The following is a 24,569-nucleotide window of genomic DNA, read 5'->3' on the forward strand; positions in this document are numbered from 1 at the left end:
CCTACGATCGAAATAAATGACCTAGCAGCGAGTTTTATTAGATTTCATTGGAAAAGCAAACAACCTCTGAGTCTTTGGTTGTCCACCTTATCGTGCTTCTCATTGAGTTTGATTTACACACAATCACATCAAAAAACTTGTATCTGGTCTTGTTGTCTAAATATTGAAATTGTCTTTCAATCAAATTTTTGTAACACATGGGATTCAAAGCTTTAGAGGACAGATTGTCATATTGTTAGATGTAGCTGTGGAAGGTATCCAAGAAGTCATGGCTGAGAACAGCTTATCTTGTTACCAACTTCCCGATCCTACTTTTCACAAAGTAGCTGAGCGCTATACAGTGAACCTAGTAACAGCTATAATCAATATGGTAACAGCCCCTCTCGCTGTTATTAGCAACCTTTTAATTTTCGCTGCAATCGTTTCTCGACTTAGAGCACCATCAAAAATTTTGATCGCTAGTTTGGCCCTCTCGGATGTCTTTGTTGGGCTTGCAGTTCAGCCGGGTTACGTTATGTACCGACTCATGGAAAATCAGCATCGTTCCGTTCCCTGCTTTGTCAGAATTGTATATGCAAATGTTTTTTACATTTGTTGTGGTGTGGCTTTCATGACACTAGCTGTTGTTAGTTATGAGCGATTGATTGCAGTTCGACTTCAGGTGAGGTACAATGCTGTGTTCTCCTCAAGTCGTATTCTGAGGTATATGGCATTTATCTGGATACTCAACATTCTTTTTACAAGTTTGCAGTGGGTTGTGGTAAAGCAGGTTTCAAGAGGTATACATTTGATAGCTTGGTTCATTTGTCTTCTCGTAGCTGTAGTATCAAACATTGGAATCATTTTGAGTTTACGACAACATTCCCGACGCGTGCAACCCGCCAGTCGTCATCCATCTAAAAGAAACCAGAGCAAGCGAAGAATATCTAGAGAAGTAAACGTAACAAGAAGCATATCATTCATCGTTGCAGTTTACTTGATGTTTAATATACCAGTTTTGTTTGTGACAATTTATCATCAGATATTGAGTAGAGATATCCAGACTTATAACCATTACAGCTGGTCAGAAACTCTTGCTTTTCTCAACTCGTGCACAAATCCATTGGTGTGTTGTTGGAAAAGTCGCGAAATCCGTCAGGCGGTGAAAGCAGTATTAGACAGAATTTTCTGCAAATAGAATACTTTTAGATTGGAGCTCGAAAGAGATGTCAAGAGTTAAAACCACTACAGCTGGATGGCTCTTTCTATTCTCAGCTTGCAGCTGATGTGTAGTTGGAATTACAAATTCCGTCGAGTGGCCAAAGAATACTAAACTAAGCATCTCGAGTCCCATCCATTTGAGAGAAACGAAAATACAGTTTGAAACAGGATTCAGCTTGGTCAGTGGTCTTCGTAGTGATTTTTGCAATTACTGAGTTGAAGTTATTTTTCGTTACTGCGCAACTAGACACTTGATAACCATCCATATCTCAAAAAATGTTTGTTTTTATACGTCCTATGAGGCTTTTCTACATATGTATAAACGATGCAGTTAATTCAATACACTCTCCCTTTTGGAATGTAGCGCTTCAGACCACAACCCGATAAAAAAAAGGAAAACATAGGTACACACGAAACTTTTTCCAAACTAGCCGACATAACAAAGCCCATAATACAAAAGTAATACAAAAGTACAATGTAGTTGCTCCCTTACACCTTTTCAATTGCTAAGCTAGAGAAATAATTTAGACAAACCTGTAAATACGTAGTTCCTCAGTGATTTATACAATATGCCTGTGTAGGCGAAAGAGCACGTGCAACGTTTGTTTAACTGACAGAACTTTGTCTCGGAATTTAAAGCGATATCTGCAAAATGTGTAAGATCTGGCATAAATTATATCCTTCGCGAGAGGGACTCCTAATAATCTATTTTGACAGACATTGGATAATAACATTAATTTAATAATTTTAATAATTTAATTTTTAATTTTAGGGCACTCCATTAGAATGCTTGACTCCGACTGGTCCCCAAAAGCCTGTCCCTTTGCTGGAGTTGATTTCTTACACAAGGCCAAACTTTCTGTTTTTACCCGTTACCTTAAATTAAGGTTACTTCCCACCTTCGCGGGTGTCCTTCGTGAAAAATTCGCACGCGCGCTAGTTTCACTAAAATGCTAGCAAACTATTTGTCAGAAGAAAGCTTAAAAACTGCAGTTTCCGATGAAAATATAATTTAAGCGATTTTTTTCTTTAAGGAAATGTCAGGGCCCGGTAAGCCGTGAAACGACCGAAGGTTCTTCTATCTAATTTATCGGGTATCAGACGCCACAGCATAAGCAGGCTGCACAGTCTCATTCACAAGGCATCAATCAACAAAAGTGTGTCACACTTTTTCGATATTCTGATTGTTTATCGAGATATCGGCATCTATAGTTGGAGTAGCAAAAAATATGCTAGTCGTGTTGCGCAAATGGATGCCATGCGACAAATGTTTAAAATATCAAAATTCCCCGACGCACTTTCGTTTGCCATTATTCCTGGGATATTCTGGCGAAATTTGACGAAAATCAGTTAAATCTATATACCATATAAATTCGCTCAAAGTGGTTGTATTCCCCCAAAATCAAATACGAGATTTTAGTTCATAAAGGTTTGCAAACAACTCACGCCACGCCAGGAGACTATCTCGCCTCCTGAAACCGCAAACCAATAGTACAATGGGATCTCCTGGCGTCAATGACGATGGATCAAGATTTCCCGGGAAAAGTAACGTGTATTGCAGACACATTTTTTTTTTTTGATCTTGATCGCTCTGAGGAGCGTTGAGTAGGACGACACAGTAAATGGCAAAAGAAATACCCGCACCAAATTGGAAAAACCGGAAGATGTGCTGGGGAGCAAGACAGCGAATCGACAAACAGCTTACGATTCGAGGCGATTGTTAATGCTTTTGTATCAAGGCTGGTTCTTGCATAAAGAAAAGGAAACCTCGTTTTTAACACCATGTTTGGCAAATTTTTGTTTGACGGCGACTTCTCTCTTCGAAATCTGGACGCCGGCGTGGAGCTCCGCCACCACAAGTCTTCTTCCGCTTTTGATTTTTCCATGAACAAAGATTTTTCCATATTCCATATTCCGTATATTTTGAACAAAGAGCTCCCACGTGTGAATTCTGTAAAGTGTGCGATGTGAGCAAAATATGGAAATAACATGAAAATCGAGCCCCAACACGAGCGGTTGCCGCGAAAATTACCCCAGGGGATTCGCCCAGGTCCGAGATTATGACACCTTTCTGATTTATAAACTTTTATTTGAAAATACGATTTTCTAAATAACTTGGGTGCTTTTTAAGATTTCAGAAATTTTTTTATGAAAACGTTAGGTTGAATGTTCGAATTCAGCTTTGTCAAATAAAATAAAAATCGATTTTTTCGGTCTCTGAAGGTGGGGAGTAACCATAAAGCTGCTATAAATATAGTAAAAGTCAAATCAGACGGGTGAAAACCCAATTATTTGAGTTGTAGTTACCAGTGCTAACCAGTCAGACTTAAGAAAATATCCTGGGAGAGCAAGTGCATTAACTTTAGTATTGAATTAAACCTACAGTTTGCAACACTAAAGTTGCTGAAGTTTTACACTTCATCAGGAGATTTTAGAATCTGGCGATTTTTTAAATGCTTCATTGCCAAATTTTAACACAAGTGAAAAACCTTTGTTTCACATTGTTTAAGAATAATAAGTAAGTAATCGTGCTCCTTATTTTAAATTTACCACGCGCTGAGCACTCGACCGATTGCAAGTCTCACTCCCGTCTACTTCTTATAATTTTGCACAAATCAGTCTTGTCACCATTTCTTATTATATGATAAGCTGAATTGTTTCTTGATTGTTTTTTACCTATGATATATTGGAGGAGGTCACCATTAATAGGGATTTGCAGTTGCTTTTCATCATAAAAACACACTTAACAACATTTTTTTAATCATAATATTGTATATTAAACAATTTCATTTCACGTTGCCGTGGTTCTGCACAATAATAGATCACATAGAACGTCGAAATGCATGCTGCGCCTCGTGTGCCACTTTTTAGTTCTTATCACATAATGACGTAAACAGTGATATGTTACAGAGCAGACACCAAGCAACACAAAATCAAATTGTTAAATATAAATATTACGATAAAAAAAATGTTGTTAAGTGGTTTTTTTGTTTGTTTGTTTTATTTTTCAGTTTAAAGGTTCAAGGTTTTCAAGGTTCTACTCATGCATTCTTGGCATCAGCTGGTGGGAAAAAGGGGCCAACGCTCAGGTTCTTGCCCGTACTGGCCTCCCCACAATGTACACGCTGCTCAGACAACCCAGACTAAACTAGCTTGGCGACGTGTGCCGTGTGAAAAACGGTCGGATCCTCAAGGACATCTTCTATGGTCAACCTGCTTTGGGCAAAAGACCCTAAGGTCGCCCCCAGCTGATATATAAAGATGTCTGCCAGCGCAACATAAAAGCTCTGGATATCAATATAGAGATCTGGGAGGACACTGCAGCAAACCGCAGCAGCTGGCGCTGCTTGCTCAAGAAATTCGACATCGACCGAAGGAGGCCTTCTATTAGTACTCCACAACTACTCATGCTGAATGACCAGGTTACTCAATGTTAACATGTACAGTTCAAGAATAATCAGAGGAAAGTTTGTCCAGCTGTAGTGGTTGTATGTCTTGATATCTCTCTCCAGTACCTTATTATAAAGCGTCACGAATAGGACAGGCAGGTTAAACATTAAGTAGACCCCAAAGATGAAGGACACACTTTTTGTCAACCTCGTTTCTCTTTGCCTCTGCCTTTGACTCCGTTCGGGCAGGTTAGAATTGGCAGGTTGCATTCGGTTTCGATTTTGGCACAAATTAAAAAATGATTCCCATATTTGCCACTGCAGCGATAAGAGGTGAACCAAGCCACCAAATGCATCCCTTTTGAAATCTTGTTTACACCGGCCCACTGCAGACTTGTGAAAATAATATTGAAAACCCAGATAAAAGCCGTATACTTCGTTATTCGTATGAGGGAAAACACAGCATTGTACCTTGCCCGAAGAGGAACTGCTACGAACTGCTCGTAATTGACAGTAGCTAGCCTCATAAGGGCCACTCCATAACAAATGTAGAAAGCATTTGCATACAAAATTTTGACAAAGCAGGGAACGGAACGATGCTGATTTTCCATGAGTCGGTACATGATGTAACCCGGCTGAACTGCAAGACCAACAAAGACATCCGAGAGGGCCAAACTTGCGATCAAAAGGTTCGATGGTGTTCGAAGCCGAATTATGATAGAAGCGCAAATTAAAAGGTTGCAAATGACAGCGAGAGAGGCTGTTACTATATTGATTATGGCTGTTATAAGGTTCTTCGTGTAACGCTCAGATACGTGGTCAAAAGACGTATCGGGCAGGTGAAAAGAAGAAAACGGTGGACCTTCCATCGAAGAGTTGTTAGCCACGAGTTCCGCAAAATGTCCGTTAAGAATCGCTGATGTTATTGTATTCTGATAAAGCTAGATGCAAAGTAAATCTATTAGACAAAACTGTCGAATTTGCATTTGGAACCTTTCTAAAATAGGTCACAGTTATAAGTGTAATTTTCTGGGCTGAAAAAGGTCATTTCGCTCATGGAATGTTCTCCCGCATTTTGTGATACCCGTCGCACTTCGTAATACCCATCAATTTGTAATAACACCTGTCGAACTATTTTATACAAAAGCCGTCTCACCTTGTGATAAAATACTATCCCAAGTTTTAAGACCGGTAAGATAGGTAGTTGCACTTTGTGATGACACTTGTCGTGCATTTTGTAATTAAAGGAGTAAAAAACACAAAACCTTTTAATAACGTAGCTTAAGCAATTTAGATATCTTGATTAGATCTAAGTGCTGGTTACGTAATCAAACATGGTAAATTTGCATTACGGGTAAGGAAAAGAGATGGCCGCACTTCTGCTGTAACGATAGGATTTTTAGTCATCAAGTTTGTATGATAGCGCTAAAAAATATTTAAAATTTAACGTAGAAACTGCGAGATTTTGTTAAGTTCAGCATGCGTAAACGATACCGGTCTCAATACAGTTAGCCGCAAACAGTTGTTATTAGATCAAATCTGTAATTGATGTTAAACTGTAACCGTCACTGTCATGATCCTTTGTGTAGTTGTTATCCACCTGAGCTTTTTGAAAGTAATTAATCATGTAAAAAGGGGAAATTCCTATTTAAACAATCGTCGTATTAGATTACGTTTTCCTTTAGATAATTCATAGTATTGCCTAATCTTTTGTACCTCAGACTTAGATAGAGCTTTCTTTGGGAGTATCGGGGGTCGAAAAATAGTGAAAAAGGAAACCAGTCAGCTTAGTGGTGCTTACACAATAAATCCACGTTGGAGCCAATTTTGTTGTAGTTAGTCATTGTCTCGAGGATAGTCAACAGCCGTAATAGATCCCGATCTTCCCGCAGCCAGCCAGTGCCCCAGGAAACCCTTTCCCAAAAGAAGTTTATCGAGTTGTTCCCCGCCTCTCAGTTATTTGTGAAGGCAAAAAAACCTGTTTTCACACTGCTCCTAAATCGGTGAAACACCCCTTCGAATACTGATCTTTTAGGTTCTCTGTGCCCATCTTTGAGAAAAATGTTTAAAGCCTTGACATAGCGAGTTTTCTGTTACATTCAGTTCTTTCTTGAAAGCATGACTAAAGCAGCATATCCGATGATCTTACCGCAACCTCTACATCCCTTTTTTTTTGCAGTGACGACGTAAGGCAATTGAATGCTGAGTGTCGCTGTGCTTCAAGGGAGATGAAAGTGTGTGGGAGAATATTCCGTGGATATCATGTCATACAATAGGCATTCGGGAAGGTCACACATGTTTCTAGGCAAATGTTCGCTACAGACCTATTTGACACAACAAAATCATTTTCAAGACAATGAAGATGTTTTGATCCTTCTGCTGGAGTTTTGTTTTCTATGAGTCTTCATGTAATATCTGAAAATGCTTTCGCTGCAATGAATGCTCAGCAGGGATTACTGCCGCGGTAATCAAGCAACAGAAAGAGGCAGGAAAATAAAAAAAACACCTGCCTTAGGAGGACAGAACCTCCAACTACAGCATAAACCAAACCATAAGAATTCTTTGGGATATAGAACATCATTTTAATTTTTAAATTGGAAACGTTTAGTGATATCACCTCAAGTCATAACGGAAGTCCCACATCGCGTGGTGATAGGTCTTGCCCAAGGATATATTCGCACTTCCTCCTTTTACTATCAAAGAAGGTAACTGTTGTGTATTCATTTGGAGGAGACACTCAATCCTTAATTGCTTTCTATATTTATTGTCTTTATTCATGGATTAGCTCTTTAATAAGCGAGTACAACTATGTTATTTGATTAAAGTACTTTCACATCACTCAGTAATCCTTGATATTACCTGTATTGGTAAAAGTACTCTTTCTATGTTCTCAACACACTATAATTACTACCATAGTGCCTGACTTGGCTCTCGCAATAAAGTTTAGCAATAAAATTGAAACTAGTATCTCCCTTTGGAAGTAATGGGGAAGCACTCGACTATTTTGCCCATTATTCGCTTCCCGCGTGCTCTACGACAAAACAGTGCACTACAGGGGCTTCTTTAATTTACAATTTTCTGTTTCAAGTTACGTAATGTCAAAAAACCGAGTGTGTGCATGGGATTAAATTGAGTTAGATTGGTGCCCAATAGAAACCCTGCACGTTATCATCGTGTGTAGAAAATTGTTTAAATTTAATATTCAAAATGCCAGGGGCCTGAACTGGAAGAACTACACTTTTTAAATAAATTATGACAACTTTTTTTTGTAACTTGATGAGTTTAAGTCGGGTGACAGCACGTCATTCCTTTTATGGTGCTAGTAGTAATATGTAAAGAAGTTTTGCCTGTTTCAAGTTACGTAATGTCAAAAAACTGAGCGTGTGCATGGGATTAAATTGAGTTAGATTGGATGTTTTCTACGAGACGGGCTCTAAAATATGCTTTGGGGATATGGACGGTTACCATTTTTTTGACTGCTATGGAATAGGCTAAAATAGATAAGGCTATGAGAGGTATTCATCTAACTGTTTGGTATCTTTGCCTTCTTGCCTCAACTGCGACCCAAATATTAATTGGCGTTTTAATGGCAAACACACAACCACTACAGCTGAACAGAGATGCTGGCTTTTCTAAACTCCTGCTCAAATCCATTTATATGTTTCTGGAAAAATATAGAGATTCTTCAAAGAGTTAAAGATCTCCTGAAAAAAATTGTTTCCTAAAACACATTTTGTAGGCAAATTTGTATAATATTTTGTTCTTTCTTTCATTTCGCCCAATGTTTGGTTAACATCTTGACTACTGATTTTAAGTGTCATAGTAATTTTCAAAACTGGCGGCAAACGTCAATTTCAAGTTTTACACCTGCTATTTTCAGAACTTCTTCAATTAATGCAAGCTTTTTCATCAAAGCCTCAGGTTGTTAAATTGCACCTCATGACAAGTACTAATTCAGGTGATGGATCTTTGTGAGAGTACACTATTTACAAAAAGGCTGTTTCCCTTTATAATAAAAAACTATCCCAAATTTTAAGACTGGTAAGGTAAGCAGTCGCACTTTGTAATGACACTTGTCATGCATTTTATTATTAAAAGAATAAAAAAAACCAAAACTCTCTCAATAATGTAGCTTAGGCAATCCAGATATCTTGATTAGATCTAAGCATTGGCTACGCACACATCGCGTGGTGATAGGTCTTGCACAACGATATATTCGCACTGTCTCCTTGGACCATTATTTTCAAAGAAGGTTATTGTTGAGTATTTATTTGAAGGAGATACTCATTCCTTAATTGCTTTCTATATATATTGTCTTTATTCATCGATCAGTTTTCTAATAAGCTGGTACATTGTTGCTCGATAAAAGTAATTTCAAATCACTAAGTAATCCTTGATATTATTAGCATTGGTATAAGTACCCTTATTATGTTCTCAATACACTAAGTTACCACTACAATGCCAAGCTTGACTCTCGCAATAAAGTTTAGCGATTAAATTGAATCTAGTATCTCCCTTAAGAAGTAGTGGGGAAGCATTTGACTATTTCGCCCACTATTCGCTTCCTACATTCTCTATGGCAAAACAGAGCACTGCAGGGGCTTCATTAATTTTATAGTTGTATGTTTCAAGTAATATAATATATATTTACATAATATCAAAAACCGAGCGTGAGCATGGAGTATGATTCGATTGAGTTAGATTGGTGCCCAATAGGAACCCGGCACGTTATCATCATGTGTCGGAAAATGTTTAGATTTAAAATTCAAATGTCAGGGGCTTCAACAGAAAGAACCACATTTTACAAATGATAAATTAGAAAACCTTTTTTTTAGAACGTGACGATTTTAAGTTGAGTGACAACACGTCTTTGCTTTTATGGTGCTAATAATAATGCATAAACACGTTCTTCCCTTAACCAGTGGGAAGCAATAAAAGTGATGCATCATGACACAGGGAAATAAAACAAAGCTTTCGGTTTACAGTCTGGCAGAAGTTAGTTGTCATGGATTTGAATATTTCCTCTCAGGATTCTTCTTGTTTTCATCTTCCTCATCCGTTATTCGATTTAGCCTCTGAGCGATTCATTACAAACTTAATAACAGCCATCGTCAACATCGTTACCGCTCCACTCTCTTTTATTTCCAACATGCTGATCATCATCGCCATTTTTGACTGTCCCCGTCTACAAACTCCTTCCAATCTATTGCTTGCGACTTTAGCATTGTCAGATGCATTTGTCGGCCTGACAGTCCAACCAGGTTATATCACCTACCGGCTTATGGAAAATCAGCATTGTTCAGTTCCTTGTTTTGCAAGACATATCTACAATTCTGCATTCTACGTATGTTTTGGTGTTTCTTTCATGACTCTAACCGCTGTGAGCTATGAGCGCTTTGTGGCTGTTCGTCTATGTGTCAGGTACAACGCGATGTTTTCTACGAGACGGGCTCTAAAATATGCTTTGGGGATATGGACGGTCAATATATTCTTGACTGCTCTGGAATGGGCTAAAATAGATAAAGCCATGAGAGGTATTCATCTAACTCTTTGGTATCTTTGCCTTCTCTTCTCAACTGTGACCCAAATTGGCGTTTTTGTGGCCATACGAAGACACAATCGACGAGTTAATAACCAACTTCAAGTGGATGAAAAGCTACAGAGACAAAGAGAAGTGAAGCTGGCGAAAAAGATATTGACTGTGGTTGTAATTTACTTTATTTTGAACTTTGCTCATTTGGCTAATGTTGAGATAGACTGTGGCCTTGGAAATTCAGATCATAACGTTGTTTTTTTCGACTTTAATGTCTTTATTTCCCGTCCACATCAAGCTCCAAAGATCGTTTACGATTACAAAAATGCAAATTGGGAAGGTTTTCGCTCTCATCTTTCCAATGCCCCATGGGGCAATGTATTCTTAGAGAACAATGTTGATCAAATGTGGACTAAATGGAAAGAATTTTTCTTTGCTGCTGTTAATAAAAACATCAATACACATCATTTGAAAAGAAAAAGAAATGTTCCTTGGTTAACATCTGCAATTCGTCGCCTTTTTCACAAACGGAAACGCTTATGGAAAAAAGCTAAATCATCTCAACTTCAATCTGACTGGGAAAAATATAGGCAGTGTAGAAACAAAGTCAAATCTGAAATAAACAAGAGCTATTGGCACCATGTTCAGTCTCTTCAAAACAGTAACAATCCTAAACGTTTCTGGACTTTCATAAAATCTAAGACGAAATCACGATCTATTCCACCTGAAGTATCCCTGGAGAACCAAAAGGCTTCAAACAGCTTCGATAAAGCACAGCTATTCAACAACTTCTTCTCATCGGTTTTTATAGAGAGTCCTGGTATTCCTGAGAAGTTACGTGACGATCTTCAACCTTTTACTGATCAAGTCATCTCAAGTCTACATTGCTCTAAATCTGAGGTCGAGAAATTGCTCATTGGTTTAAACGTTACAAAAGCTCATGGTCCGGATGGGATATCAGCGCGTATGCTTCGCGAGGCTGCACCAGCTATATCAGAGTCCATGACAAATTTATTTAACTTTTCACTCCAATCTGGCACCTTGCCTGTGGAATGGAAATCTGCTCACGTCATTCCAATTTTCAAAAAGGGCCAAAAAGATCTAGTCAAGAATTATCGTCCTATCTCTCTTACGAGTCTGATTGTAAAGACCCTAGAAAGACTGATATACAATCGCATTTTTGGATTTATTGAATCAAATAATCTACTTAGTAGTCATCAATATGGCTTTCGTCCTGGATACTCCTGTACCTCTCAGTTGATACACCTTTTCCATGAATGGGCCAAAGCACTAGATAAACGCCTCTCTACCGATGTAATATTTCTGGACTTCGAAAAGGCCTTCGACTCAGTTCCTCATGACCGTCTTCTACTCAAACTAGAACGCTTTGGCATTACCGGCTCTCTACTTTCCTGGCTATCCAATTTTCTCCAAGGTCGATCTCAACGTGTTGTAATCGAGGGCTGCCAATCTGACTGGGCGCCTGTCACATCTGGTGTTCCACAGGGGAGCATTCTTGCCCCCCTGTTATTTATCCTATACGTCAATGACATCCCTGAATCTTTATCAAGTCCTGCAGAAATGTTTGCTGATGATATGTTAATCTATAATTACTGTACTCCATCTCAAACGTCCATCACTGCCCAGGAGAGTCTAGATAAAGTCACTGATTGGTGTGGCTCGTGGCTTTTAGGAACAAATGCTGACAAATGCGAGTCCATGAAGTTCACCAGGGCTAGAACTCCCTCTCCGTGCAACTATTCTATTAATAGCAAGCTACTTACCCAAGTATCTACACACAAACATCTTGGGGTAGTTCTTTCCAGTGATTTATCTTGGAAACCCCACGTACTGTCTGTTGTTGCAAGATCGAACAGATTATTGGGCTTACTCAAGCGGACATTTGGATCTCACTCTAGGGCTCTATTTACTGGTTATAGATCCATGATCCGTCCAATACTCGAGTACGCTTGTCAAGCGTGGAATCCTCACCAAGCATATCTCATTGAAAAACTTGAATGCGTGCAAAGGAACGTTACAAGATGGATCATTGATAAAGACACTCCGTATGAAGACCGACTGAAATCCTTGAAACTAGCGACACTAGTTCAGCGCAGAGAGTTTCTTAGTTTGGTTCAACTTTTTAAGTTCATTAAAGGACACTCTTCTGTAAACAATAATAATTACATATCCTTCAGTAACAGGCAATCAAGAAAAAGTCATCAGTTTAAACTATATAAACCATTTAGCCGTACAGACATCTTTAAGTACTCTTTTTGGCACAGACATATCGACACATGGAACAGTTTACCGTCATCAGTAGTTGAACTTGACTCAATTAATGCTTTTAAGAAAGCTCTTAAATCAACTTTTTTTAACTAGGCCTATGACTAAAAATTAAATTATTCTATGTATTATACATTATTTAGTTATAATCTTAAACAAAATAGTTATCTTAGATATGTCCTCTTTATTTAGATTTTATATTTATATAGATATATGCCTGTATGTAAAATGTATCAGTATGTATATGTATATTGCATAGTATTAAATTTTTATATCTGGGGTATAGTTTACAATGAGGATTAAGTTCCTCCCTTCTATAACCCTTTTTTAATAATAATATGTTATATGTTATTATTTAAATAAAGTTGTTATATATATATAAATTTCCCGTTCTATTTGTGACATTTTATCATCAGATATTTGGGCAAAACATTCAAACATACAACCACTACAGCTGGACAGAGACGCTGGCTTTTCTAAACTCCTGCTCAAATCCAATTATATGTTACTGGAAAAAGAGAGAGATTTTTCGAAGAGTCAAATATCTCCTGAAGAAATTAATTTGCTAAAACACATTTTTATTCTCATTTTTTGAACATTTTGTTTTTTGTTTTTTGTTATTTTTTCATTTCGCCAAATGTTTTGTTAATATCTTGACTACTAGTATTTAAGTGTCATAGTAATACTCAAAACTGGCAGCAAACTTCCGTTGAACGTTTGACATCTGCTATTTCATAACTTCCTAAATTACTGCAAGGCTTTTCATTAAAGCCTCAGGTTGTTAATTTGCGCTTCATGACAAGTACTAATTCAGGTGATGGATCTTTGAGAGATTACACAACGCCTTCCAAATAACTTCAATTCAATGAAAGCTCGAATTTCCTTTCTTTTACCGCCGCATTAGCATCGCAGATGATCAAACTTTACGGATGAGTTTCAAAAGGAATATTGACAACGTCAGATGGTTTAAACGGGAGGAACTTTCGGGTCGTAACTGTTTGCAAATAACAACCGAATTTTTGCTTAATATCAATAACTAGTATTTTGAAAGGTAGAGGAGAAGATGGAAACGAGGAAAAATGTTTGACACCACCAACCACAAAAAAAAATTATATATCGTAAGAAGTCTGTTTTTCGGTTTTGCCGTAGTACTCTATACATAGAACGAGAGCGTGATTTTTCTATTGAGGCAGGAAAAACAAAGAGACTACACTTTCATCCCAACTAGCCTGTTTCGTGGTTAAGTCACTCTTCCGGGTATTTTAATTGCAATAATATTCGTGACCATCGTTGATATACTACAAAATTTGCATAATTGATGTGGCGATAAATTTAGATGTTCAACTGTTACGTGCGTAGCAACGCGTTGTTTCTGTGACAGCGCGAAAACACAGTTTCATTAGAACTGTTTCCCTTCAAAAGAACGTATGTACATAGATATTCCAGAATAAAAGAATTAAATGCAAAAGTCTCTGCATGTTTGGAAAAAGAAGTTAATAATTTTGATCTCACAATCACTCAATGTTGCGGGTAAAGGCCATCTCAAAAGCTCTTTAAGGGGTTTCTGAAGAAAATGTTAAACAGCGTTATCCGTGAGTGGCAAATGAAAATTCTGACAGCAATGCTCGGCGAGTTATGAAGAGTTGACATTTTGCGCATTTGCCCTTCGCAAAGAGAAAGAGAAAAACATGGAGAAAAGTTCTTATTTTCTAAATAAAGTATAACACTGCTTAACGGGTAGGTTTAAAACTTGACTTATTATCGACTAAGAGTTGGTAAAGAAGATGTGTGGCTTCTACAACGAAAAAAAAAGTTACGTCTACACTTTAACACCAATACGATTATATGCGTGGATTTATTTTTCTATTTCAGTTTTGTAGTGTTTCCGGCATAAGATCTTGCAAGCATTACCTGCTTGTAATCATTTGGAAAGCTAATTTATGAATATGTTAATTAACTCTATTTTTAAAATATTCTGGTTATGCAGACGTAATGCAAAAAGGGCTTAAGCAAACCGAAGAACAATTGATAGACATAAATGTCATTTTCTACTCTTGATACATGAGCGGGCGGTACTATACAAATCCTCCGATCTGATTGGTTTCAAGAGCGGGAAGTATTTTCCCATCAATGTTTCGGTGAAGCCTCTCTATTTAATTTGCCTTACCTCTGTTTTCTTCGTTAAGTTTAAAAATAAAGTAAAGATGTTATCCACCAGCTTAGGTTGATCCTTATCGGGAAGAACTGTGTCCTTTGTCTTGAGTACCGCATGGTATCCAAGACGTCGGGCACAGTTTTCCCGACACGGACTTCCCGCCTGGTGAATAACACATAATTGTTCTTCAGTAAAACTATCAAATCTCGCATCTTCAAATTATGTGTTAGAGCGATTAAAATTCTTGAAAGGTGAAAAAAAAAAAACATTATTTTGCTCCAGAACAAATTTCCCAAATTCCGCCGGCCTTATTGAAATAGATAATAGAACAGCACTTAGATGCGTATCTCATTGTTGTATCTCAAAGTTCAGTTAGTTACTATTCCCCACAGAAAGCAACCATTTTTCCAGCATAGAGGAATAGATATAGCGTCTCTGACTTTCCGTTTTACTGGATAAGATCGCTCACAATAAAGAAAGGGAAATATTGTTGTGTAAAAACGTAGTATAATTACTTGGAAGTTTGTTTACAATAGGGGAGGGTAAGGCTATCTGGTCGTCAAGGTAAATCCAGTTTAATTTAAATAAATCACAAAGAGCTGTATTTTTGATAAATTTGATCGATGAGCAGATCGTCTTTTCCGATGTGCCTTTTCTAAAAGTATTTCTTTTATTAAAGCGCGGGTAGAAACGTTTGAAGAATTCATAATGTGTCATTATGACTACTTACAAGCTAAAATACGAGTAGCCAATGGCAAATTTTCAACACTGAATAGAATAGCAACCTACTGAACGAAATTAAATATTAACAACTGCATCATTCGGAAATAAATAAGGCCTTTAAATGCTAAGCACGCAATTACACACTCCTGTTTAGGTTTTAAAACATTAATAACAAATTGAAACGCCAAGAATGGAATGATGTATTTCCAATGTCCTAAAACTACAAGTACAGAATATTTTTCTATCTTAGGTAATAGGCTGATAGTAAAATTAATAACTTATGAATCAGTCGAGTCCAAGCTCCTTTTACTGCTTCTAAAGAATCTATAAACACCACAAATCTTGTTGCCTCGTCGATATACCCTTTATGTATGGTATGGTTACGACCACAGCCACTATACCATACATAAAGGGCATATCTAAGAACATCTCACGCATCCTACAACCATTCAATATTCGCGTCGCTCACAAACCTATTACCACACTACGTCAGTTACTGATTGACATCAAAGACAGAGACGAACCGAGGAACAGACAAGGAGCAGTATATAAGATCAATTGCTCCGATTGCCACGCCTCATGCATTGGTGAGACTGGCAGAAACCTCGCAACTAGACTGACTGAACACAAACGAGCGACGAGGAAAGGCGATGTCAACAATCACATTACTGAACATCACTGACTTACGAACCATACTGTTGACTGGGACTCTGCGCAATGCCTAACCTACAGCACCAACTACTTTCGACAACTGACCCAGGAAAGCTGGTTTACTAACTTGGAACAGACTCCCCTCAACAGGTGTCAACCACTACCGGCACCATACAAACGACTCATCCACGACATTGACATTACAAACGAACCGAACAGAACGACCTAACTTCACTAAGTGCATTCGACTAACAACAACCCTTCACTTGACTCTGATGATGACTTCCGCTCAGGTTGTCGAAACGTCAGTCACCACTACCGACAACAGTCCTTCTCAGGACTACACTCACCCGGACGATCAAACTACACTGTTAGAAGTTTTTATAGTTATCTATTCATTGATAAAGTTTTAAATAAAACATTTCAAGTAATAATCAGTTATATGTTACATATCTTATTTATTATTAATCGCATTTAATTGTTATTTTGTATTCCAATTATCATTATTTTTATTATTTTTATTTTATCTTTAGTTTATTGTAATTATTATGTTACGGCGCATTTGAATATATATACATAGAATTTGCGCGTTAGAAGTCAATAAATTATTACTATTATTATTGTTATATTTGTCTGATCGTCCACGTGAGAGTATTCCTAGCAAAAAAAACATTTGTCGGCTATAGTCAGGTACGTTTTTACAAGCTGAGAGCAGTCACGAGAGCGGTCATCGTACGCGTCGGTGTAAAGTGAGTCCAGAGAAAGTTATCAAGTAATAAAGATAACCTTTAACTGGAAAAATAAGGGCTTTTAAAATCATACTTAAATTGGAAAAATAAAGAGGATTAAAATCACACTTGTTCATCCACAATCGTGAAACTGTGATGTTGAGTGGAGTCCTATAGCGCATAGCTGTGTTCATTAGTCCATGGAGTAAGTTGGAAAGTGCGAAAAGGACTTGTGCCGTTTTCCGCACAATCCTCTCCTCAGACCAAGAGTCTGGACAAAACCGACAGAAAATAGTCGGTTGCAGCAACTCGAATCGACAACACGAGCAGAAGTCACCATCAGAACTCATCAAGTGAGGAGTTAATGGTCAATCCAATTTGGTGGCTAGATACCGTGCTTGCAAGCTATCAGTTAAAAAAACACACAAACTACAGAGTCAATGTGTGCAAAAATGCATGCTTTTTTTTAGTGGGTGGGGAGGATTGGGGCAAAAGTGACACTAGTTGTTTTATAAGTTTTCGTTTAAAATTTTTTGAGAAGAAATTGCCATAGGGCTAGCCAAAATTGATCCAATAGCGCATGCCCAGCCAACGTTTTACCGCTACGTTGTTTCCCCTTCCTCACGCACGTCTACATAACCTACGCCCATCGTGGTGTGGGCTCAGATTTAGAGCTCCGCACCAAGCCACCATTGCGTGGTGGAAAAATAATTTTCAGTGCACTTGTGTTTAGGATTGATGATGTCATAGAATCCAAAATTATCTTCGTGCTCCAGGGCACCTGTAATGGGATCCCAAGAGCAACCGTTTTTTCCGCTCCAGTACGAATCAGTATGCATATGTTGGGTATCTCGCTGCACAAGCATCCCCGAACAATTAGTGCAACTTCTTCCTCGAACTGAGATGTACTCGTACCTCTGACAGCTATCTTGATTGACAAATGTCAGGATGTCCGTGTCTTGGAGAGTAGCGCGTGCGTAGTCGGTGAAATTAAGGCCTGACGGGAAATTGCACGTCACTCGCCAGTGCGTCGAGTTGTGTCGGATGTTGACCATTGCTTGGTGGGATAATCGATAATCATTCCAGTTGAATCTTGTTTCGTTTCTCGGAAAGTTGTAATAAAAAGGCTTTTGGTTGTAAAAATCCTTATTTCCTAAAGAGAATGACTCGATGAGAGTCCAGACTTTTCCGGGTTTCGAGTCAAAATCACAATAACTCTGAGCCGTATCATTAAGCTTATACACGCCTGACTTAGACTCTGGTTTCAGCTTTAAATAGGATAGGCATGAATTGACTCTTGGATCGAATATCTCACATCTCTTTCCCTGGTAATGCTGTGGACATGTGCAGTTGTATTGTTTCCTGATGTCATCGCAATTTTCTGCGCATGTGCCTCCATTAAGGCAAGGTTTCGATTGACAGCAGCCATTCAGGCATCTGCCATTTTCCTGAAAACAAACACGAACAGCAATAAAATTAAAATTAAAATTTCCCTGAATAGAATTAGGAGTCGTTGTTCTTTTTTTGTCTTTTAAAAAATGAGTATTGCAACGAAAAAAATTTTCAAAGAAACTCTTCATTTCATACACGGCGAATATTTCGAAGCGACTCATCCCCGCCATGAATCATGAGAAATGGACTTCCAGTCAATTTTGATTTGATCATCTATATTTTCCAGCTTTGAAAAAGTCTTCGAAATTTTATTAAAAAACCACTCTACAAGAAGAAAAACTTACCCTCACGCCGTTTTGCTGTACATGATACAAAAGAGTTCCTGGTCTTTTCGCTCGCTTCCCGATGGCTCCATCAATGTCCGTGTCCAGAAGCTCACATATTTTTCCACTGAATTGAAACGCAATGCAGTCGCAGTGTTTAGCGCAGTGACGAAAACACTCCCAGGGGTCCCGCTTGCTTTCAGCCTGAATTGTATGATTTTCTATGCTGAAGTTCTCCATGAATATGTTGTTGATGTAGATCAGCGGTGTTTTCATTTGGTTGCTCGCCGTAGTAATTGGAGGGATTAGCAGAAAAACTGTCCCAAAATTGAGCCATAGAAACGTGAAATACAAATCCATCTTACTCTAAAAGAAATTTAAATGAAAAGGTTGTCGTTCTTTCGAATAAATGTAGAATGAAAACTCCTTGACAGCCTGCTTTTAATGAAACTGGAAGCAAATAAACAATGAATAGCATCTATTAGTGAAAAATAAATAATCGGGTATTTGTTCACGGACATTATCTTTTTCGAGAAGGGAGAACTTTTTAGCACGAAGCAAAAATAAAAACTACGGAGTCCTTAAGCACGAATTTCCACCTCAAATGAAAGCAAATTCTTTTTGTAGTGGAGGTCATGTGTTTCATCTAACACGTAAAAAAGTCGTTTAAAAAAGCTTACTGAAAAAAAAACACATATATTTGTTGAGAAAATATAGAGGCATGTTAGCAAGCCTTTGTTAAAGTTTACCTTTTAAGTGCGATTTCTTTCTAGAATTTCTGTATCTTCCGAGAATAATACACACATACAACAAAAAAATTTAAGATTAGGCGATTTTCGGAAATCACGAGTATTTCTCAGGCTGAAGGAAGAAATTGATCATTACCGCTTAGTGAAAAACTTTTGTTAAAAAATTATGGAACAAAAGACGCAAATGATGAAGCCATTACTGATCACGGAGACCACTTCAGATCAAAAATCTTTCTTGAAGGTTTTTTCTTATTATCTTAATTTCTGAACTTTCCCTGGTGTCTTTGTTTAAAATATGTTTTCTATTAAAGCTCTGAAATCATTTCTAAGAGGCTTGTGATCGATAGGCACAACGGAATTTTCCAACTTTACAGGCTTTGAATCAACTTTTCCTAGATGCAAAGATAGGAAAGCAGTTTTCGGTTGCTGTGGTAATCCTGGCACTCAGAGCACGAGCGACCGATCTTAGACTTAACCCTCCGTTTTTAAATGCCTCAAAACACTTTTATAAGGATTTAAAAGGAAGCCTTTAATTCACATTAAAGCTGCTTTTACACGTACGGAGCAATGTTGCCTGGGCAATCATACAAGTTAGAAAATTGTCAACCACATTTGATGATATGGCAGTTTACAGACAAGGAAGAACTTGCCATGGGAAAGCAAATTGGGAACTAATGTCAAGAAAGCTTTTCAATATAACAGTATTTTTTAACACTTTAACCAAGACAAGTAAGACGTGCAAAATATGTATTTCTCATTTAGCGTTATACTTTAACTGGTGCTAGAAAGTAACAAACGAGCTAGAGTTTTGAAGGCGCGCGTGAAAACGAAAGCGCGCGCGAGAACAGCACGCATGTTTTTTTTATTGTGCACGTTCGTAAAAAGTTAAGCTGTCTTTAACAGTACAGTAGCAATAGAAAAAATGCATTTTTAAAAATTTTTTCTATGGCTACAATTTACAAATAAAAGGATTGTGCGCTCTGATGTAAAATACAGATACTCGTCATAACAAACAAAACCGCTTTCTCTAAAAAACTCTATTACCATCAAACTTCCTGTAAAATATGCGTTATTTCTGTCCCCAAACTGACATTCGATATCTTTTATCTCCTTGAGGCAGGTGTATTTGAAATGGATAATAATTTGTGGATAATAATTTCAAGTGAAAGGAAATGGAATTTAAAACATGATCAAAGATTTTTTCTTTTTTCAGCAATGATGCTTCCATTAGCCTCAGTATGCTGTGAGTTAGCAGGAGAAAGCTCTATAATCATGCTAGAAAACAAATTGAAAACAAATATTTGGCTTCAGTTGTCATGTACCCTTTAACTTTGCCAAAGGAATATATTTTTTTTAAATTAAATCGAGATTCATGTTTACAATTTAGCCTGTTTCATCGGAATAACTGCCATATACTGCTAATTCAGGGCGTAAGAACAAACTTGTATCACGACAAAGGAGTATCACGTGTCCTACGGAGATTTTGGAAGATCAACTTTTACTACGATAGGGAGTTAATACAGGCGTACAATAAGAATTTTAAGAACATTTTGACTGTACTCATATTCAGATACAAATCCTGGTGATTTCTGTGCTATAAACGATCCCTCATCGACTTAACAAGCGCAAGAATTTGTCAAGGATGTAAACCATGTTGAAGTCAAGAAATGAAAAAAAAACTAGTCCCGTCACGAAATGGCGACCTTTGTTGCTAAGAATAGTGGTGGGGTGAAAAAGAAGCCAATGATAATCTTAAAAGAGTGTTTTTTTTTCGTTTTAGTTTCAACAAGCGGCGCCAGCGACTGGCAGGCATGCTAGGATTCACACTGAAATAACAGAACAACCTTCGTTTTTCATAAAATTGTAATTCACAATCCTTGAACTTGAAAACAATCCGAAGATTCATTGAAAATATCACTTACTGCGAAGCGCACGGAGTTTACAGATGTTCAAAAGCTTTTTCTGTTATGGCGTGAGATGGAGGACAAAATCGATCATTACGCTTTGTATCGTATGTTTTTCTTGTGAGAAGCAACAAAAGATACCGGCGACTGACGAAATTACAAGTAAACACGAAAATCAAATAACACCTAAACAAACAATTTTAGCTACCGATTTTCAGTGAATTTTTAACGAACAATTTTCTTTTAAGGTTCAAGACAACTACAAGATTCAAAATACGTATTACCTACTAAAATGCGAAAGTTATACAACACAAAATTGATAAATAGGCCTGAAATGAAATTCTATCTTGTTATTGATTATACGTTGCCTAGCACGTGACTAAAATCTACCCAGGCGGAGATCCAAAATGACGGTGGCAGTCTTGGCTCAGTTATATCACTCAAAACTCGTTCCCGTTTGTCTCATTTGATAAAGAGGGAATCGTTAATGTTTTCATTAAGACAGTATTGCCTTGATTTTCTAATTTTTACAATGATAGACAATAAATTTCACTTTTCACCCACATTTATTTCCAACCTTTTCTTTTGAACCAGAAACAAAAATGATATACGTTTAAAACACATGACATCATCCACCCCTGTCAAATGTAATAGCATGATCATTTCAATTTCAATTACTTTGTTTCTTTGCTACATTAGCGAACACTGAACTACTGCTTGTACTCTAGATACGACAATCAACCACAAAATTCCCTAAACCAGATAACATTAAACATAATCCAAAAAATCATGTGTCAATTCACGAGTTTGCTCATATAGCACTTTGATTAAAATTCAATTTTGTTCAGCGGGTTGCCATTCTATTCAACACCGATAAATGACATGGGTTGATTTCTCTGCACCTTGTTGGTTGACATAGTAGCACATTTGAATTCTTCAAAGATTTGTAGGAGGACTCTAAATCGTCTTTGAACAAGTCGTAGTGTAGGAAGTATATTCTGCAAAATGGAGGGCAATCACTCCGAGCACGAAAATTCCTGTTTCTATCTTGGTGATCCATCTTTCCATAAAGCTCATGAACGGTTTACAATCAACCTTGTTACAGCCATCATTAACATTGTGACAGTTCCAGTCGGTGTTATTGCAAATTTACTGATTGTCACCGCCATCTTTGGCTGTCCTCGTCTAAGAACTCCCTCTAATCTGTTGATAGCTTCTCTGGCGCTTTCTGATTTGTTCGTATCCCTAACAGTCCAGCTCGGATATATCATATACAGGCTTTTGGAAAACCAGCTTCTTCTAGTTCCTTGTTTTGTGAGGATTATGTATCATCTGGCCTTTTTCAGTTGCTTTGGAGCATCTTTTATGACTTTGGGTGCTGTCAGCTATGAGCGCTTCGTGGCTGTTCGACTGCAAGTCAGATACAATGATTTCTTCTCTTCGACACGAGTTGTGAAATATGTTCTGATCATATGGACCCTAAATATTTTGTTAACTGCTCTAAAATGGACTTCTATTGAATCCGCAGTCGAAAACATCCATCTCATGGTATGGTCAGTTTGCTTTCTCGTTTCTGTAGCTACGCAGATTGGCGTTCTGTGCGTCGTGCGAATACAGCGTGAACAAGTCCAGCCGCAACTCCAAGGCGCTGAAAATCGCCAGAGACAACGGGAGGCCAAGCTCGCGAAAAACATATCTATCCTCGTCGGAGTGTACTTGATTTTGAACTTTCCTGTGTTGTTCACTTTAATATATGATCAATTATTGAGACTAAACTTACAAACTAACAACCACTACAGCTGGACGGAGACGCTTGCCTTTTTAAATTCTTGTACCAATTCATTAATATGCTATTGGAAAAATGTAGAGGTGCGTCAAAAAGTTAAAAACATCTTGAAGAAGCTGGTTTGTCAATAAATACCACGTTTACCGGAAGGTACTAAGAGTTTGTATCTGGCTTTTCAATTTATATTTATTTCTTGTGTTTTCTAATTAGCTAAAAAGTATTTTTACATCATCTGCCACTGCTAACTTTCAATTGAGAAGTGACCTTTCTATAGTTTTCTATGGTTCCTAAACCTAACATGTTTGGGTTTACCGAGAGTGTTGTCGTTGTTGTCGTTTCTGTTGTTTGTTATTCTTGTTATTTTAATTAAGAATTTGTCAGGGACGAATCCCTCACTTGGCGTGGGAAGTCATTTTTTAATGCTGCTGTATTTTACGCAGATCCAAAGTGCTCGAGAGTATGCCAGTGGACCAGAAATGGAACTAACAAATCTTTTTATCCCAAAGGACTTAAAACCCCAACCGAGAAATGAATAATATATGCAGAAAATGCTGTCTTCCAAAAGAAAAATACTAATTAATTGATAAATCATAAGAAAAAAGTTCACAGAATCCATTTATGCCGGAATTTATTATCCAATCCCTTGTTGCCGAAGGTGTTTTAGAAAGTATATTTATAGTAAGTTATACCATGTCCTATACATCTTTAGACACAAAGGTATCAGTGTTCAGAGTAGCCTTACCTATGAATATACTATCAGAAGAGAGTTTGTTGGTCATGTGTTTTTAAAGAATAAGATAATATGGTAAGTCTCGTCTAAACTTATCCCAAAGCCTTAACAAGTGTTCATAACTTTAAAAGTTTGTTCTACAAAATATGACTTATTAAAAATTTGTTATTCTTTGTGGCTGCTGTCAAGGAGGAAAGAGAAGAGTACTTAGATTACTTACAAAATAATATAGCTTGCAAGCAAACGCACCGTTTCCCTCGTAATAAAGTTATAGTGTTCTACTACTTCAGAGCAAAATCCGATTTACTTGTTACCATGAAAATAATAAGGTAGCATACTTGTCTCAAACTAAATTTTATGAAAAAAAAAATCAAATTTCTAGAAATGTTACCAGACATGTTCTGTTTCTGTTGCAATGAGAAAATTTTGGAGTTTCTCGTAAATCAGTTACGAGATGATGTACGAATAGGCTATTCATACATCATCTTTAATAATTGTCCTAGGTTTCGAAAACACGATATTCGATACGCTACAAAACATATGGTCAAAACTCGTGAATGGTCAAAACTTACATGTTTTATTTTCTTAATATGTCCTCGCTCTTAAGACTAATTGCTTCTTAAAAATATTAGTTTTCCTGCGCCACTTAAGTGTAAACCTAGTAATATTCAGGGTGCGGAAGAACATTTTTATTTTTTAACGATACAAGTCATTTTTCTCAAATTACTTAACTCTAAGTCAACTATTCCAGGCGCCAAAGACCACTCCGCTGTTAACAATTCGAAAGATATTAAAGAAAAAACGTTTCAGTGAAAACTTCTAAGACTAATTGCTACTTAAAATATTAGTTTTCCTGCACCACTTAAGTGTAAACCTAGAAATATTCTGGGTGGGGAAGAACATTTTTATTTTTTGACGATACAAGTCATTTTTCTCAAATTACTTAACTCTGAGTCAACTATTCCAGGCGCCAAAGACCACTCCGCTGTTAACAATTCGAAAGATGTTAAAGAAAAAACG

At 37.4% G+C, this 24,569-nt stretch overlaps 5 protein-coding genes and 1 pseudogene across 5 annotated transcripts in view; 4 read left to right on the top strand and 2 right to left on the bottom strand.

Annotated features, from left to right (window-relative positions):
• The first annotated feature begins 71 nt into the window (after positions 1–71).
• LOC149037397 (trace amine-associated receptor 7a-like) lies at positions 72–1,577 on the top strand. Its single transcript, XM_089186469.1, has one exon. The coding sequence runs from the start codon at positions 269–271 to the stop codon at positions 1,175–1,177; it is 909 nt and encodes a 302-aa protein (XP_089042595.1). The 5' UTR covers positions 72–268; the 3' UTR covers positions 1,178–1,577.
• Positions 1,578–4,224: 2,647 nt separating this feature from the next.
• On the bottom strand, positions 4,225–5,458 carry LOC149037398 (uncharacterized; annotated as a pseudogene).
• A 3,390-nt stretch (positions 5,459–8,848) lies between these two features.
• LOC149037399 (adenosine receptor A2b-like) lies at positions 8,849–13,122 on the top strand. The gene is made up of 2 exons (XM_089188473.1): positions 8,849–10,317; positions 12,792–13,122. The coding sequence occupies exons 1-2, from the start codon at positions 9,595–9,597 to the stop codon at positions 12,975–12,977; spliced, it is 909 nt and encodes a 302-aa protein (XP_089044599.1). The 5' UTR covers positions 8,849–9,594; the 3' UTR covers positions 12,978–13,122.
• Positions 13,123–17,101: 3,979 nt separating this feature from the next.
• LOC113679659 (uncharacterized) lies at positions 17,102–18,846 on the bottom strand. The gene is made up of 2 exons (XM_089188472.1): positions 18,402–18,846; positions 17,102–18,113 (listed from the first exon to the last, which is right to left on the bottom strand). The coding sequence occupies exons 1-2, from the start codon at positions 18,738–18,740 to the stop codon at positions 17,334–17,336; spliced, it is 1,119 nt and encodes a 372-aa protein (XP_089044598.1). The 5' UTR covers positions 18,741–18,846; the 3' UTR covers positions 17,102–17,333.
• A 2,988-nt stretch (positions 18,847–21,834) lies between these two features.
• On the top strand, positions 21,835–22,950 carry LOC149037400 (trace amine-associated receptor 7c-like). Its single transcript, XM_089186473.1, has one exon. It carries the CDS (start codon positions 22,039–22,041, stop codon positions 22,948–22,950), a length of 912 nt encoding a protein of 303 aa, XP_089042599.1. The 5' UTR covers positions 21,835–22,038.
• A 1,285-nt stretch (positions 22,951–24,235) lies between these two features.
• Positions 24,236–24,569, top strand: part of LOC149037401 (neo-calmodulin-like) — a 2,757-nt gene continuing 2,423 nt past the window's right edge. The window contains exon 1 of the mRNA XM_089186269.1: positions 24,236–24,569. This exon is cut by the window's right edge and continues 157 nt beyond it. The gene's annotated coding sequence lies outside the window, so the exon portion shown is untranslated.

This window comes from Pocillopora damicornis, chromosome 11 (genome assembly GCF_964200805.1).
Source record: "Pocillopora damicornis chromosome 11, jaPocDami1.2, whole genome shotgun sequence".
Taxonomy (NCBI): domain Eukaryota; kingdom Metazoa; phylum Cnidaria; class Anthozoa; order Scleractinia; family Pocilloporidae; genus Pocillopora; species Pocillopora damicornis.

Excerpts from the sequence above, each read along its gene's own strand:
- LOC149037397 (XM_089186469.1), top strand. The coding sequence starts at position 269 with ATGGCTGAGAACAGCTTATCTTGTTACCAACTTCCCGATCCTACTTTT.
- LOC149037399 (XM_089188473.1), top strand. The coding sequence starts at position 9,595 with ATGGATTTGAATATTTCCTCTCAGGATTCTTCTTGTTTTCATCTTCCT. Across the intron at positions 10,318-12,791 it reads TAATTTACTTTATTTTGAAC|TTTCCCGTTCTATTTGTGAC; the intron begins TTTGCTCATTTG and ends TATATATATAAA.
- LOC113679659 (XM_089188472.1), bottom strand. The coding sequence starts at position 18,740 with ATGGATTTGTATTTCACGTTTCTATGGCTCAATTTTGGGACAGTTTTT. Across the intron at positions 18,114-18,401 it reads TACAGCAAAACGGCGTGAGG|GAAAATGGCAGATGCCTGAA; the intron begins GTAAGTTTTTCT and ends GTTTGTTTTCAG.
- LOC149037400 (XM_089186473.1), top strand. The coding sequence starts at position 22,039 with ATGGAGGGCAATCACTCCGAGCACGAAAATTCCTGTTTCTATCTTGGT.